The sequence below is a fragment of the Sitophilus oryzae genome, unplaced genomic scaffold, assembly GCF_002938485.1.
Source record: "Sitophilus oryzae breed Bouriz unplaced genomic scaffold, Soryzae_2.0 scaffold_944_pilon_pilon, whole genome shotgun sequence".
Classification (NCBI taxonomy): domain Eukaryota; kingdom Metazoa; phylum Arthropoda; class Insecta; order Coleoptera; family Curculionidae; genus Sitophilus; species Sitophilus oryzae.
Window position 1 is genome coordinate 577,750 of NW_022147577.1, and position 18,772 is coordinate 596,521.

Genomic DNA, 18,772 nt, shown 5'->3' on the forward strand with positions numbered 1-18,772 from the left:
ATTGAACACCACTGATATCCGGAATTCAAATCAGCCATGTTGAAATCCTTTCGCGGTCTTACCAATTTTATTAGTATGCTCCTTCATTTCTTCTTTTAATTCAATAAGAATATCATATACATTTAGTAAAATAAAACACTAATTAACCACAATACACCAAAACACTATTTTTGCACTGGACGCATGTTTCGCTAACCATGTTAGCATCATCAGTAGATGATTAAAAACTCAAGAGGCTCTAAAGGTGTATTGTGGTGAATTAGTAGTTTATTTCGCTGTTGTAGAACCAGAAGTTTCAATCCTCAGCTGTAATCATACACTATTTATTAATAAGATACACAACTATCAACTATCCCATATATGCTTTTTTCTGTATACTTATTTGATTGTTTATTTTCAGAATGCTTCTGCGCAAGCTGCGCTGCAGGCGGCTCAGGCACTGGCTCTCACACAGAACTCCGTTACTCCCGCTGCAACCCCCACTACGCCAGTGACAAACGGTCAGGATATACAGGGTGGCCCCAATACGGTGCTCAGGGTGATCGTCGAACATATGATCTACCCTATTAATTTGGACATTTTACATTTGGTAAGTTATCGGAAAATAATTTTTTACAAAACTCTTTCAAATATTTTTCTGTTTTATTTATTATTTACATTAATAAAAAATGTCTATACCTATGTGGCGGATTCATCTCTCCAAAAAATCCTATATGGGTATTTCGCCACTGCAAGAAAATCTACAAAATAAAATAGTTATTTTGTAAACACTTCTGCGTTAATCCCAAACAGAAACTATTTGTCAAAAGTTACGTTTACAGTAATAAAAATTTGCCTAACGAACAAAAAAATGCTTAACGTTTCGGAAAGTTTATCTCTTTCCCTCGTCGGAAGCAAAAAAAAATACAAAGAATAAAGAAAAAAACTATTTAAAATATTTAAATCCAATTATTCGAGAACACTTTAAACAGATACGTCTACACAAAAATCAGGTAGTAATTGTTAATTTTGAAGTTTAACTTGATGTAATGTCATTTTAACAGAACGTCAACGGTTTCTTGTAGACGTATCTGTTTTAAAAAAGTAAAGTGTTCTCGAATAGTTGAATTTAAATATTTTAAATAGTTTTTTTCTTTATTCTTTGTATTTTTTTTTTGATACCGACGACGGAAAGTGATAAACTTTCCGAAACGTTAAGCATTTTTTTGTTCGTTAGGCAAATTTGTATTTCTGCAAACCTAACTTCTGACAAGTAGTTTCCGTTTGGGATTAACGCCAGAAGTCTTTACAAAAAATAACTATTTTATTTTGCAGATTTTCTTGCAGTGGCTAAATACCCATATAGGATTTTTTGGAGAGATTATTTACATTATTATTACATTTATAATTACTTATAATAATACGTAATTAATGTATTATAAACTTGCGTGCATAGAAATCGGCCCACTGTGAACTTTTGACTTTAACTGTGTCTTTTAGGATCTATTTATCAGACCAAGAAAAAAATATGAGTTGTTTCAAAGACAATTTAACATGCTTTGATATGAGTATAAATTTATCGAAAGTACTTGTCGTTCATATGCGTTGCAACGGGTAAACAAATGAAAGGCATTTATTCTTTCTTATTTATTTATTTATTGTGGTGACAATAAGAATAAAAAACTTATCAAATATTGCCATTACTACTTTATTGTTACTTTGTAATCGAAATGTGCACATTGTTCTTTCGTTGTTTGATTTGTTGTGTTTCATTGTTTTATTAGTGTTTCAATTTAATGCATACATCACGGAAAAAAGCTGCCAAAGTAATCCTGTAATATTTCTTTTACTTTCTGTGGTGAATTCGCCAGGTTTCTTGACACGTTGCGATTTAGTTCCTCGCTTCTCCGACAGATGGCGCCACATACACCTTGACAATATTGTTTTGTGATATTTTTTTTAATTTACATTTTCTTTTTAATTTCAGATATTCCAGCGGTTTGGAAAAGTTCTCAAAATCGTCACATTCACAAAGAACAGTAAGTCAATCACATTTCTCTTGTCGCACAACACTAATCCTGTGGATATTTCCAGATTCGTTCCAAGCCCTAATCCAGTACCCCGACACGCAATCGGCGCAAGCGGCCAAACAGGCGCTGGACGGCCAGAACGTGTACAACAGCTGCTGCACGCTGCGCATCGACTACTCGAAGATGTCCTCGCTCAACGTCAAGTACAACAACGACAAGTCGCGCGACTACACCAACCCCAGCCTGCCGACAGGTGACGCCTCGGACGGTCAGTTGGCGCTGACCGGCGGTCTGGCGGGCGGCCTGGGGGCGGACATCTTGCTGTTGGCGGCGCAGCCCCGATTGACCAGAGAACGCTTAGCGGGTAAACTTATTTGTTAGATATTAAAATAATGTTTCAATCGTTTTCTTTATTTAAATTAACTTACACATCGTTCCGGTCAGTGATACATCTCACAGAAACGTTCAGAAAGATAAATTAAAAAATTGGTCAAGTGCGAGTCGGACTCTCGGACGAAGGGTTCCGTACCATTCATTGTCTATACAACATTAGACACTATATTATTATAAACGTTTTTTCCGATCTAGCTGAAATTTTGAATGCGGGTATAAGTAATTAAAAAAAATGACGAAACACATTACCAAAAATTGTATTAATCGATAATAAATATGTAAAAAACCCATCCATAGTTAACTTAATAAATATTAGAAACTTTTTTTAGTAAAATAAATAGATTGGTATGGGATAGTGATGTAAACTTTAGTTACTTTTACGGACTACTAGTTACTTTTGGTAATAGGACTCTTTACTTTGGACTCGCTACTTTAGTTACTCGTTACTTTGGTACATAGTATCGTTACTTTATAATCGTTGTTTTGTGTACAGGTTGGAAGACTTGGGCTTGACGGTGGAACTTCGTTACTTATTGTGCCCAGCGATCTTCGTTGCATGCTCTGTTTAACCTATAAGGGGTTTCTACTTTCTTCTAGTGTAAGGGCTTAATAGGATAATTTCAATACTGCAGTATTCCAAAGTACTGAATAATACGTTTTTTTAATAATATGTATATTTTATAATGATATGTTAAATAAAAACTATGTACTATTAATAAAATTAAAAATAAAAGAAAACAAATCAAACAACGAAAATATGTATTATAAATATAAAGTATTTTTATATTTTCTCTCTCTCTCTGTATTACATTAATAAATAGGCAAACATTAAAGAGTAAAAATTAAAAAAATGTATACAGGGTGTTTCAAAACAAATGCGGATAGTAAAAAAATAAATGGTAGTTTGCTTTATAAACGTTGGGTCAAAAGTCAACCATTAGGGAGATATCGCGGTACAAAGATGGCGGAAAAATAATGTTTTTATTTTTTATCTTGAAAACGAAAAGAGATAGACTAATGAAATTTTATGGAAGCATTACTGTTATGAAAACACACTTTCAAGGTAATTTTTTTACTTTTAAAATGAGTGGAAGGGTTGAAATAAACTACCCCTATCATTCTTGTTAACGAAATTTTAAAGAAAAATCTTATCAAACACATGCAAATGCTTTAATTTGGATAGTTTAGTTTGGTTAGAAACTTTTTACCTCTTGTGTTTTTTGATAAAACTCACCGATTGGAAATTAAAATAAAAAATGTAAAGTTATTACATGTCAGGACAAAAAACATTTTAGATTAAGAATCTAGTGATAATTACGATAATAATAATCATCTAGATAATAACGTATTGCAGTAGAGTAATGTCAAATAAAATAATATTAGGAACATCATCTAAAAAGTAACAGCGGCCGACTAAAGATTTTTTCCTACAAAAATTACAGCAGCCCACTAGATTCTTTATCAGGAAATGTTTTTGTCCTGACATGTAATGCTTTACATTTTATTTTTAATTTCAAATCGGTGAGTTTATCAAAAAAATACGAGATAAAAAGTTTCGTATCAAACAAACTAAACTATCCAAATTAATTTTTTTGCATGTGTTTGATAAGATTTTTCTTTTAAATTTCGTTAACAAGAATGATGAGGTGGTTTATTTCAACCCCTTCCACTCATTTTAAAAAAGTGAAATTACCTGAACAGTGTGTTTTCATAACAGTAATGCTTCCATGAAATTTTATTAGTCTATCTCTTTTCGTTTTCAAGATAAAAATTAAAAACATTATTTTCCGCCATCTTTGTACCCGCAATATCTCCCTAATGGTTGACTTTTTGACCCAACGTTTGTGAAGCAAACTACTCCTTTATTTTGAACAAGGGTTACCCCCCAAGTTTTTCGTGCATTTGTTTTGAAACACCCTGTATATTTTTGTTAAAATGTAAAATATTAAAAATGTATATTCCTCTGTGGCGGATTCATCTCTTTCAAAAAAATCATTTGGATTAACGCAACAATGTTTACTAAAATTACTATTTTTATTTTGTAGATTTTCTTGCAGTAAGTAAACAGTATTCTGCTTTTGAAGAAGAAAAAATATTTGCTCTGCTTTTTCAGATGTTAACATTTTTGTAAGTAACGTGAATCCATTTTAATAAATATCTAAGACATGTTAATCTAAATAAATAATTATATTCTATAAATAAAAAGCGACAACAAACGGCAAAGGGACAGACCGCCTCCGGGTCGGCATGAGCCAATCATAACAATTGTAATAAAAATATCACACATTTGCCATCCAAAACACCGGCCGGCGTCAAGTCAACTGCTTTTAAACATAAACATATTGATAACAACTAGACCTACGTCGAAGTAAGGAATATTTCAGTATCGAGTTTCGAGTCCTCGGTTCGTGCATTTCCGGGGATTACGATTACTGCCGGCGCAAAAGTAACGAATTAGCTTAGTAACGAGTAACGAGTCCTAAATTCAAATAGTAAGCGTTACTTCGAGTCCTCGTAAAGTAACTGTTACTTTGTAACGATTACTTAGAATTTTTACATCACTAGTATGGGACGTCATCTGCTTTTCTTCTGTCATCGTCTGTCGAAATCTTACCTGAAAAAAAAAACGGAATATAACTATTCCTTACTGTAAAATTTGATAATAATACGTATTTACGAAAACAAAAGAAATTTTATTATAGAATTAAAAAAAATATATAGTATAATAGAATTACCCAGATTGAAGATTTCTCTGGTCAAAAATCAATCTACCCGATATAGTCCATATGGAATTTTTAGAATCATCCTAGAATTGTATATGTCCGAAATGCGCTAAAACCTAGGATAAACGCGCTAAACCAAGGAATATTTCCCAAACCCCAAAAATTAATTTTATTCGATTTTTTTTTGCTTATATTGTGATTTGATTGCATTGGTTTCACTCTTTTTGGTTGGATTAGTTTAGTTATTTGGCGAGTTGGTTAGCGTTGTTTTTTGGAGGGTGTTAATTTATTGGTTAGTTGGTTTTTCGGGTTTGGGACACACATGCTTTTGGTAAATCCTATGTTTAGCGCGCTTATCCTAGGTTTTACCGCATTTCGGACATTTACAGTAACATATATACCTTTAATTTATTTTTCAGATTCTATACTAGCCGGCGCTCCAGGCGTCCTAAACGGGCCCTTCATGCACGGACTGGGCTCACCTCTAGCCGCCCCGTACGCGGGCGGCGTGGCCGGCGCCATTCCCGGATTGAGTGGCTTTGCCGCCCTCAGTCAAACCGCCCCAGGACTGCGCGGACTAGCCGCACCCGGCCTATCCCTCGCTACGGTCCTGCTGGTCAGCAACTTGAACGAAGAGGTCAGCACGATTAGCGGTGTAAAAGTAGTTCTAGTTGCGTTGGCTGTTGACAACAGTGGTGACGATTGCGTCGATCATAAAAATAGAAGTAATCTTTGCAACGTGTCGATTGCTGATTGAATTGAAGCCAGAAATGGCTCAAAACGAAATAAGTAAATTACCAACAGATATTCAGGCTGAGGCGACAAACGCCATATCCAAACTACTTCCATTTAAATCCCGAATAACTTATGAAAAGGAATACAAAAATTTTCAAAAATCGAAGCAATTAAAAAACGTGCGAGAAGAGATAAAGTTTTTAACCTATACTCGCTGTTAAAGTATCATTTAATCTACCCTTGCGGTTAAAGTACTATTTTGTCTACTATTTTTGATAGATGTAAGGGAATTTTAACAGTTGCTATGGAAAAAAATATTATTGCAGTCTCTTTAAAAAATATAAGAAATGTTCTGAAATAATATTATTACTATAGTTGGTCTGTACTTACTTTTCTTAAATTATTTTACGTAAATACCGTAATCTTAAACCGATTTTTTAAATGGAACACTGTATATATTATTTCTTTGTTATATGAAGAATTAAAAAATGATTTTCTTTTATATTTAAAGTATTTTAAAATGTTTCACGGTTTTGCAAATATTCGCATATTTATTACATATATGGCATGGCTCTTTCAACGGTAAAATACCAGACAAAAATTATTAAGTAGCTTTTATAAAAAAAAATGCTGTTGAAAAATCCGCATACGAGTATTACGAATATCCGCAAATCCGTTACAAATTTTGAAATAATTAAGTACAAAAAATGTTCATTTTTTAATTCTCCATCTAACAAAAAATATATAAGATGTTTCAATTAAAAAAAACGAAGAAAAACTATTTTATATTTTAGAAAGTTTCGCATAAAATTTTGTAGACCCTGTATGGTTAGGTTAAATTTACGATATTTATAGGAAAGTAAGTACAGACCAACTATAGTAAATTCCTAGTACCTATAAGTTGTCATTTCTTGTATTTTAATAGTGTTTTTTTTTTTAAATTAAGGCTAAAAAATATATTTTTGTTGTTTTTAAGGAGGTACCCCTACTCATTTGAAAATCTTAATGGCAACGCCCCACTTTAATGTCTTTTGGAAAGCTCATGAAAAATGCTAAATGATCATAAAAGTTTTAGGGTGAAATTGAAAAACTACCACGAACAATTAGGTGGACATTAATGAAAAAGGTGATTTTTTCAGCATAAGTTAGCAAATTGGGGACCAGCTAAATGACGCAAATGAAGTATTTTCAAGCCACGCCAGCCCACCTAGGTAGCACCCCTGACTTCTAATCTCAGAGATAGCGATACCCCCACTTGTGACACTTCTTTGGAAAGCTAATTTGAAATTGCTAAAAGATGGTCATACAGACTTTGAAAAAGAAATTTAAAATGATAATTTATTTTAATAATTGCTCAAAATGACAGCCGTTTGTTCCATACAAAAATACAACGATTTTCAAATTCTTTCTCACTTTTGGAAAGTCTCCCCTCGGAATATTTTGACATGCTTCAGTTCTCCTCTGCCACCAATTCTTACAACGAACCTAGTTTTGTCTTTGTAGACTATGGTTGAGTGTAACCCCACAAGGAAAAGTCCTAAAGGAGTAAGATCAGGTGACCTGGCGGCCACTCGATTAGACCCCTTCTGCCAATCCATTGCCTTGGATAATATTTATCCAACCACCACTTGTGACAATAGAATAATGCAAAGGAGCTCCATCTTTGCTGACAGTGTATGACGTCTTCATTAAGAGTTATAATAAATTTCTCTTTGTACCAGCTTTTTTTCTCGCAATGGTTCATGGATACAAAAATAATTCATTCTATTGATTTTGACACGTTTTGACATTTTTGTTTTATTTTTAGGCTCTATTTTTTTCGTTCTTTTTATGATGACAGTCGTTCAGCATTTTTTATACGCTTTCAAAGAGGTGTCACAAGTGGGGTATCCTTTATCTTGAGGTTAGAAGTGAGGAAATGGCACCTAGGGGCAGGTCGAAATAGTTTGAAAAAAAACTCATTTAGCTGGGTCCCAATTGTAACTTTCTGCTGAGAAAATCACTTATCTCAATAGTCTACCTAATTTTTCGTGTGAGGGCTAGTTTTTCACCCCCACCCTAAAAGCTTTATGATCATCGTTTAGCATTTCATGGGCTGAAAATGGGCGCCATAAAGTAGGTGTTGTCATTTAAGATTTTCAAGTGATAGTGTTTCTGCCTTAGGGAAGCCAGGTCGGGGTGGTTCAAAAATACGTCATATGTATTCCCCCTCGATATTATAGAAACGGTATTTTTTATTTTTTTGATATCTTTTTTGGTTTAAAAATTATAGCCATTGTAAGTTTTCAGTGGCCCACCCTGTATGACGCTTTTTACGTGATGAAATAATTGTTTTCTCAAAAACACAATTTTATTCTAGTCAGAAAATCTGCCTGTGGAGTTTTAAAAATTTAACTTAATTATTTTTTGAAAATGTCTACATAAATAAAAAAAATCGGTATTTAGACTAAAACCTACCAAAACTCAAAAGAAGAATATATTAAAGGCGCTATTATCACCACTGTCTTAAACAGGGCCTCTGTTATAATAGTTATGGGGTAACGTAGCCATTTAGACATGTAATTCTAGTACTTTTTGAAAACCAAACCGAAGTTTTGTGTTTTATTTAGAAGTTGGTATTTTTATAGAAGACGATATACACACATGACTAGTTATTTTTTCCAGAGATCAATTCATCCAAAGTCTAAAATCTTCCTGGAACCTAAAGAGAGGAAGGAGGCGACATAAACTACCAATCAATTTCATGTTTTTTTAATAATTATAACTGCTAAAACTTATTTCTTAAAACAGAATCCGTACATCCTCTCTTTTGGGTGTATATTTTTCAGTAAACCGATTTTGAATCGAATGAATGTATATACAGTCCATCCTTTGTGGCTATAAGCTTTAAGTTATTTTGGTTAACTCTATCATTATATGCATAAATAACTTTTTCTTTAACCGTTCTTCGATGGGGTAGGATCTTGCATTTACATATTTTTCCTGTATTAGTATCACTGTATTATATAAAATAATATTCTCGTACATTTTCAAGTTACTCGTTAATGAATTCCAACTGTCTAAGTCAAATAGTTAAAAATATAATGTGCATATAGTCTAATAGCTAGCAACGTTTTTGAGAAAGTATTTTAAGACGTCTGGCTCTTTGATATATCTTTTACTATGCTCTCTGGAACTGCATGCGCCCCGTCTGGCTGCCGATACCCATTGCGTTCACTACTGCGCATCGGAAGAAGATCCTGTATTTTTTATTAATTTAGTCTTATAAATTCTAGTATGAATATAAATCGAGCATGTCTCCTTAGCGCAGTGCGTGGGGAGTTTCCCACCGCGAACCGATGATTCAGAAGTTGAACCGGGTCAGGGCAACGACTTTCTAATTTTATTTTCAGTTTATATTCTAATAGTAAAGTATTAAATATTTGTTTTTTTAATCATCAGCCCGTTATTTAATACTTTTCTATCGAGACTTGAAAATAAGAAAAAAACTTCTTTGCCCTGACTAGGATAAAAAAGTGACTAACAAAGTATAGGATCTCAGTGTCACTGCGCAGTAGGAACGCAACGCTTACCGTCAGCCAGACGGGCCGTCTTTCAGTATCGCAGTAGAGGCTGCAACACAAATCGGCCAGACGGGCGCATGCTGTTCTAGAGAGCATAGTAAAAGATATATCAAAGAGCCAGACGTCTTAAAATACTTGTTTTTCCGACGTTGCTAGCTCTCGTACTAATAGAAAAAATAATATTTTTATGATATTAAATTCAGAAGATCCAACATTAAAGTATACCGGGTGCGTCTCGAAAGTGGCTCACCCCCTATAACTTTTTTATTTTCTCAGATAAAAAACGAAACTTGGTATGTTAGTATATGACATAAATTAGGATTGATTGACATTCAATTGTTTTTGGTCACTTCCTGTGTCACCGAAATTACTACAACTTTTTGATTTTTAAATGGCACTCTCGATTTTTTTATTTTATTCGTTTGAAAATGACACTCTGAATAGAATGACATATCATAAGTCAACTTTTGACATTTTCGACATGTTTTATTTGAAATTGTAACATGCGGTTCATAACAACAATTTGACTCGAAATACCAAGCGTGTGGTATCAAATTATTCGTAAAAATATATTTTTCCAAATATGCTAATGGTCGTAATGTCGTCTAAACATTAGACGATCAAATCTATTTTTCCAAAGCTCCTTAATTAAAAATTAGTGTTTGGTTTTTTTTAAAGCGAAAATATCAAAACTTGAATATGATATGTAATTCTATTCAGAATGTAATTTTCTATCGAATAAAGTATAAATATACCGAGGATGCCATTTAAAAATCTAAAGTTGTAGTCATTTTCGGTAACACAGGAAGTGACCAAAAACAATACATACAACCTAACCCAACATACCAAATCTCGTTTTTTATATGAAAAAATTAAAAAGTTATAGGGGTGAGCCACTTTTTAGACGCGCCCAGTATGAAGACGTACCTTAGTTGATATCACAGCTAGCTGTAATAAAAGAAAATAAATGGCAAATTAAGTTTCTGAAGTATAAGTTACATTACATTTTGTATCACCAACATAGATGTTTTTCTTAAATATTTGGTACTACATTTTTTTTGGAAAAAATTTAAAGTTAAAACTTGAATCTTCTTGTTGCTCTATTCAATCCAAATTTCAATGATCTTTATATCAAGCCAAATTCAATATCCATAATTAGCCATAATTTCAATATCAAGCCAAATTTGAACACATGGACTGTCAATTTCAAAAAATTGTACCTAAAATTAAATAGAACCGTTGTTATTATCAATTTCTTTTTTTAATATTACTGAATAGTATGTATATGTTGGAGGCAGATGCCGAATTCGGCCTATGTCCGAAATAATTAGACATATATGGCGATTATAATTAAATATACCTACCTATATCCGCAAAGTTACGCGGAAGAGTTTTCATTGCATTGGTTTCAACTTCTATGCGGAGGGTGTTAATCTTTTATTGTTATATTATACCAAAAAAAGATTAACCCCCTCCGCAAAGAAGTTATATAAAGACTATTTATAACCACGAAGTTGCACGCATCTGGCAAGTTTAGTATGGACAAATCGCCATATGTCTAATTATTTCGGACATTGGCCGAATTCGGCATCTGCCTCAACATATACAAACTCTTTTTCAACTTCATTGAACAAATTTGATTTAAGATTATATTATATTGACAATTTTGAACTATAGAAGCAATGTAAAAACTTGCTTAATGTATTTAAGTAATCTTAACTATCTAACTTGAAAATCAATATTTTGAAATGTGACACTAGACATATTTGAATCACGAAACCTACCCCATTAAACTGTTTACGTATCTTGACTAAACTAATAACAGTAGCGTGAACTGGATGGTTAATAATAGTCAAGAGGAAATGTAAATAGAACATTTATCATTCTTAAATTATCAAATCATATCTTTACACTTTAACAATAGAGATACATAGTTAGTTAGATTAGATTTTCAAAATTTTGACTAGTTTATAGTTAGATATTTACTTGAATTTTACGTTTATTTTCTTAGAGAGATATTGCTTTAATTGGTCAGTATTTTAAACAAGTTCATCTATAGTAATATATAGGTGTCACACAAATTTAGAGGTTCAACTGGTAATTCTTCGTTTTTTTCTGCCAATTCAGAATATTTTGTAGTTTTCAATAATTTTGTTTTGTAATATATGAAGAAATTATATACAGGGTGTTTCAAAACAAATGCGAAAAACTTCAGCAGGCGATTTCTTGTTGTTCAGGGTAGGTTTGTTCATAAACGTTGGGTCAAAACTCAACCATTAGGGAGATATCGCGGTATTGAAGATGGCGGAAAAATAAAGTTTTTATTTTTATCTTGAAAACGAAAGAGATAGACTAATCGAATTTTATGGAGCATTTTTCTGTTATGAAAACACACTTTCTAGTAATTTTTTTCACTTTTTAAAATGAGTGGAAGGGGTTGAAATAAACTACCCTATCATTCTTGTTAACGAAATTTAAAGAAAAATCTTATCAAACACATGTAAAATTAATTTGGATAGCTTGGTTTGTTTAGAAACTTTTTTATCTCTCGTGTTTTTTTGATAAAACTCACCGATTTGAAATTAAAAAATAAAATGTAAAGCATTACATGTCAGGACAAAAGACGTTTTTAGATAAAGAATCTAGTGGGCTGCTCTAATTTTTTTAGGAAAAAATCTAGTAGGCCGCTGTCACTTTTTAGGATGTTTCTAATATTATTTTATCGACATTACTCTGCTGCAGTACATTATTATCTAGATTCTTATTATTATCGCTATTATCACTAGATTCTTTATCTAAAAATGTTTTTTATCCTGACATGTAATGCTTTACCTTTTATTTTTTAATTTCAAATCGGCGAGTTTTATCAAAGAAACACAAGAGATAAAAGTTTCTAAATAAACCAAGCTATCCAAATTAATTTTTGCATGTGTTTGATAAGATTTTTAAATTTCTGTTAACAAGAATTATAAGGGTAGTTTATTTCAACCCCTTCCACTCATTTTAAAAGTGAGAAATTACCAGAAAATATGTTTTCATAACAACTTCCATAAAATTTCATTAGTCTATCGTTTCGTTTTCAAAGATAAAAATAAAAACTATTTTTTTCCGCCATCTTTCTGATATCTCCCTAATGGTTGATTTTTGACCCAACGTTTATAAAGCAAACTACCCTTTATTTTGAACAAGGAATCACCCCCTGAAGTTTTTCGCATTTGTTTTGAAACACCCTGTATGCCAGGTATTGAAGATTTTATTACAATAAACATTTTGGCGGCAGTAATTTAGACAATTATTAATCCACATTTTTCAGCATAATTTTGTAATATAGCATTCGCCGTTTCTTATAATTCTAATATGGAAAACTTAATTTTGGGAAAATTAGAACTTGATTTTAGCAGTTAACTAAGTAGTATGTTTACTATCTAAAACTTTATAAATAATTATTTAATCGCAACACAAAGTCTTATATTATGCATCGCATTTTAATACTCTTAAGTGAATATAGTAATAAGATTTTCAATCAGAAGAGTACAGATGTAAATGTTTTTAAATAAAACAAATAAAAAATGGGATGGTGCGTTAGAAATATAACGAGTCTTAAATTTTTTAGTTAATAGTATTCGGTTTTGTGTGGCTCTACTTGTAAAATCATTTTTAAATAAAGTTCAAATAATAATTGAATAAAAGGCTAAATTAAGATTATATATTCCAGTTAATGAATGAAAATTCGATTTTTTTAAATTAGTAAAATATAAATTGCATTACACTGAATAAGTTGCTCTGTTGCTGTTTAACTTTGAGTCAATAAATTCATTGCATAATAAAAATAAATTTTATCAAAAATTTATAAATTAATACTCTAAATAAACGCTAAAAAAATAAAAAATTGATATGTCCTAATTATCCTTGACAAGTAGTTATAGCGAGATTATAAACATAGTTAACACGAAACGAATTTCTAAATTAGTTAATTTCTACTTGTTCCTATACAGGGTGTTTCAAAAAACATGTTCAATCTATTGTGGAGAAAATTATAATAAATCCAAAAAAATGAAGAATTTTTGAATCCCTTGCAGCTACAAAACAAAGCATATGTGTTGATATGAAAAATAAATCTTATTTTTACGATAGGAATCCCCCCACGAGAGATGGCTCGTGTTTTTTGAAACACCCTGTATAATTACTTACTTTTTCCATACATAATTTCACTCTTTGAACTATCAAATGCTACACAAGTAACTATTTTTGAAGTTTTTTTTTTCAAATTCACAATAATCTCACTATAATTCAAATCCTGACACAATTTCGTTCAAGATTTATACACTTTGCATCTAACTCACAGAAATGTAAATTTGTCATTAGAAAAAAACAGACAAATACGGTTTTAATGATGGAAGAAAATTGTATTAAAAACCAAATAAGTTGACAAAAATGTTATACACCAACTTGTAAACATGAAATATGTAGGGTATAAATTCTAGAGAAATAAACTAATCGTTTAATGGGTAACATAGAAAATTAAAAGTTATTTTTTATACAAGACGATAAAATGGTATTTTATCGTCGACCTAAAAGTTTGGTTTGGTTTGATTCGACGAGCGATGAAATCGCGAGTGAATTAATTTCGGGAGATGATAATGAAATTTTATCGTCGTGTATAAAACAATTTTTTCCATAGCGAGTTACGTTTTAAAAAATATTCAGGAATTATTATTTCAATGAATTTATTACGAGTATTTCTATGTAATTTCTATGCAGTAGTTGGTTTCTATGTAATTTGACAAATAAATAAAGCTGTCTCTTTAGTTGTCAGTTTTGAGTCAATATTTTTTAATAGTCTTTCGTGTCGATTGCTGATTGAATTGGAGCCAGAAATGGCTCAAAACAAAATAAGTAAATTATCAACAGATATTCAGGTTGAGGCGAAAAACGCCATATCCAAACTACTTCCATTTAAATCCCGAATAACTTATGAAAAGGAATACAAAAATTTTCAAAAATGGAAGCAATTAAAAGACGTGAGAGAAGAAATAAAGTTTCTAACCTATCCTCGCTGTTAAAGAATCATTTATCTATCCTTGGGGTTAAAGTACTATTTTATCTACTATTTTTGATAGATATAAGACAATTTTAACAGTTGCTATGGGAAAAAAATATATATCTTTATTATATTAATTCTTAAACGAATTTTTCTTTTGAATATTTGAGAAAACTGCAATAGCTCTTTTTAATCTCTTTTTAATCGATTTGGGATTAAGTCGATTCCAAATTGTATTCAACCAGTTGAATTTGACGCTCACCCACTTTGATGAGCTTGTGATAATAATTGCTAGAAATAATTCGACCCAAAATAAACGTAAAACTTCGAGAACAGGCGATTTTTGAATAGCAGCGTAAAAGGAAACCCCATTTTTAGATAGATTAGGTACAAAGTAAAAACTGACAATTCTAATATGCTGTTTTTCTTTTTTATATTTGCTGCCCCTTCCGGCGGCATTAAACCGCCTACCTCTCTGTGCCACGTCACATCCTCCTGTCATCTTTTTCTATCGTAGATGGTCACGCCTGACGCTCTCTTTACACTATTTGGTATGTTTTCACACTTAATTATATCGTATTCATTTTTACAAAATTTCGAATTTTGTTATTTCAGTATTCTTACCAAAACATTAAAAATATTAATACAGTCTCTCCAAAAAAAATCCTTTATGGGTATTTCGTCACTGCACTGCAAGAAAATCTACGAAATAAAATAATTATTTTTTGTAAACACTTCTGCGTTAAACCTAAACACACACTGGACACTGCTTGTCAGAATTTATGTTTACAGTTCTCCAAATTTGCCTAACAAAGAAAAAAATGCTTAACGTTTCGGAAAGTTTATCTCTTTCCGTCGTCGGAAGCAAAAAAAATACAAAGAATAAAGAAAAAAACTATTTAAAATATTTAAATTCAACTATTCGAGAACACTTTACTTTTTTAAAATAGATACCTCAACAAGAAAACCGTTGACGTTCTGTTAAAATGACACTATATAAGTTAAACTTCAAAATTAACAATTACTACCTGATAACAATTACTTAATAAGGTAAAACCAAAAAGGCCCAACTTTCTATATAATTATTTTTAAATTTTACGTATGTTATGTTTATTTATGTTATGTTCTTTAAAATCAATGAAGCGATTGCCATACATTACTAACATCTACACATGCATGAGCAATACATTTATTTTTATTAGATTGAATTAAAAAAGCCTCTTTTATTTTTCTTTTAGAGACTATCGCTTCTTTAATTATAATTTTGGCGTTATTAAAATTTATTCTGTGCCCTGTGTCCCAGAATAAGCGATAGCCTCTAAAAGAAAAATAAAAGAGACTTTTTTAATTCAATCTAATACAAATAAATGTATTGCTCATGCATCTGTAGATGTCAGTAATGTACGGCAATCGCTTCTTTGATTTTAAAGAATATAACATACATAAACATAACATACGTAAAATTTAAAAATAATCATACATAAGTGTTCTCGAATAGTTGAATTTAAATATTTTAAATAGTTTTTTTCTTTATTCTTTGTATTTTGTTTTGCTTCCGACGACGGAAAGAGATAAACTTTCCGAAACGTTAATTTTTTTCTTGGTTAAGCAAATTTGTATAACTGTAAACATAACTTCTGACAAGCAGTGTCCGTTTAGGCTTAACGCAAAAGTGTTTACAAAAAATAACTATTTTATTTTGTAAATTTTCTTGCAGTGCAGTGGCGAAATACCCATAAAGGATTTTTTTTGGAGAGATGAATCCGCCACATAGGTATAGACATTTTTTTATTAATACAGTGTTAAAATTATATTAATAATAATTTTAAACTATCAACAAAAAAAGTTTTTACACTCCTTATCATATATGATTTTATTATTAATTGATTTAAGTAACATATGTACTCTGTCATTAGTTTTTGCTTTGAATGGCTAGAAAGCCGAAAATTTGTATACTTATTTAAATTTATCAACACTGAATAATTATAAAACAATGGATGGCCAACAAATCTCTAGAATGTTGGAGCAACATCGGGAAGTTTGCAAAGAGCTGGAAGTGCTTTAACGCAAAGAAACAATTAAATGAAGGTTTGGTACAATACAGGGGTATCGCAATGGGCCCAAGGCCTCCGAGTGAGGGATCAAACAGGATCCCAAACCCCAGCAACCTAACCTAACCTAACCTGTTTTTTACCATATTTTTCTTAAGTGTTAAACATGACTGATATCTGAGAGGAAGAAGACATCTTGTAAATAATGTGTTAGCATTATTTAAAAAAGTGTCTTGCTTCCCAACCCAATCAAAGCAAAAACTAACAAGAAAAGTTAAATTAAATCAAATAATAAAAACAGCCAACGTTATTTATCTTGAAATAGTGAATATTTAAAAACCAACAACTAACAAACCAATTTCAAAACAATTCAAACAAAACAAAAGTCAATATTTTTTAAACCTAAAAAAATATATTTTGTAAAAAATTTGAATATAAATAAAATAAACTTTTTAAATAATGTTGTCTAAACAGTACCTCTGCATAGCTGGTTTAATAGAGGAATCTAATGGTTTTTGGTTTTATATATAATCGTTTTTATTTAGAATCCTTTTCATTAAGTTTCACTTTTGAATATTTTTATGATATTAAATTCAGAAGATCCAACATTAAAGTATACCGGGTGCGTCTCGAAAGTGGCTCACCCCTATAACTTTTTTATTTTCTCAGATAAAAAACGAAACTTGGTATGTTAGTATATGACATAAATTAGGATTGATTGACGTATTCAATTGTTTTTTGGTCACTTCCTGTGTCACCGGAAATTACTACAACTTTTGATTTTTAAATGGCACTCTCGATTTTTTTAATTTTATTCGTTTGAAAATTACACTCTGAATAGAATGACATATCATCAAAGTCAACTTTTGACATTTTCGCATATGTTTTATTTAAAATTGTAACATGCGGTTCATAACGACAATTTTACTCGAAATACCAAGTGTGTGGTATCAAATTATTCGTAAAAAAATATTTTTTACCAAATATGCTAATGAGCCACCACGATTTGGGCATCTTTTAGCCGGTCAGAACATGACACGAAAAACATTAGACGATCAAATATATTTTTCCAAAGCTCCTTGATTGAAAATTGGTGTTTGAAAAATTTGTATGAAATTTAAAATACAATTTTTTTAAAGCGAAAATGTCAAAATTTGACATATGATATGTAAATTCTATTCAGAGTGTCCGTATTATTTCCGGTGACACAGGAAGTGACCAAAAACAATACATAGAACCTAACCTAACGTACCAAATCTCGTTTTTATCTGAAAAAATAAAAAAGTTATAGGGGTGAGCCACTTTTTAGACGCGCCCAGTATGAAGACGTACCTTAGTTGATATCACAGCTAGCTGTAATAAAAGAAAATAAATGGCAAATTAAGTTTCTGAAGTATAAGTCACATTACATTTTTCATCTCCAACATAATTTTTTTCGTAAATATTTGGTACTACATTTTTTTTTGGAAAAAAGTAAAAGTTAAAACTTGACATCTTCTTGTTGCTCTATTGAAGCCAAATTTCAATAATCTATATATCAAGCCAAATTCAATATCCATAATTAGCCATAATTTCAATATCAAACCAAATTTGAACACATAGACTGTCAATTTCAAAAAATTGTACCTAAAATTAAATAGAACCGTTGTTATTATCAATTTCTTTTTTAAATATTACTGAATAGTATGTATATGTTGGAGGCAGATGGCGAATTCGGCCTATGTCCGAAATAATTAGACATAATATATGGCGATTATAATTAAATATACCTACCTATATCCACAAAGTTACGCGGAAGAGTTTTGATTGCATTGGTTTCAACTTATATGCGGAGGGTGTTAATCTTTTATTGTTATATTATACCAAAAAAAGATTAACCCCCTCCACAAAGAAGTTATATAAAGACATCTGGCAAGTTTAGTATGGACAAATCGCCATATATGTCTAATTATTTCGGACATTGGCCGAATTCGGCATCTGCCTCAACATATACAAACTCTTTTTCAACTTCATTGAACAAATTTCATTTCAGATTATATTATATTGACAATTTTGAACTATAGAAGCAATGTAAAAACTTGCTTAATGTATTTAAGTAATCTTAACAATCTAACTTGAAAATCAATATTTTGAAATGTGACACTAGACATATTTGAATCACGAAACCTACCCCATTAAACTGTTTACGTATCTTGACTAAACTAATAACAGTAGCGTGTACTGGATGGTTATTAATAGTCAAGAGGTAATGTAAATA

General features: G+C 31.2%; 1 protein-coding gene across 4 annotated transcripts in view; it reads left to right on the forward strand.

Moving 5' to 3' along the window:
• Window positions 1-18,772, forward strand: part of LOC115891041 (polypyrimidine tract-binding protein 2) — a 470,600-nt gene that overhangs the window by 435,780 nt on the left and 16,048 nt on the right. For 3 of the 4 annotated variants that reach the window (XM_030911438.1, XM_030911435.1, XM_030911437.1), the window contains 5 exons: window positions 401-589; window positions 1,967-2,018; window positions 2,074-2,373; window positions 5,545-5,762; window positions 14,982-15,015. In XM_030911438.1, coding sequence (XP_030767298.1) covers window positions 401-589; window positions 1,967-2,018; window positions 2,074-2,373; window positions 5,545-5,762; window positions 14,982-15,015 — 793 coding nt within the window. The remainder of the gene's footprint in view (window positions 1-400; window positions 590-1,966; window positions 2,019-2,073; window positions 2,374-5,544; window positions 5,763-14,981; window positions 15,016-18,772) is intronic. The other variant, XM_030911436.1, reaches the window with a different exon arrangement.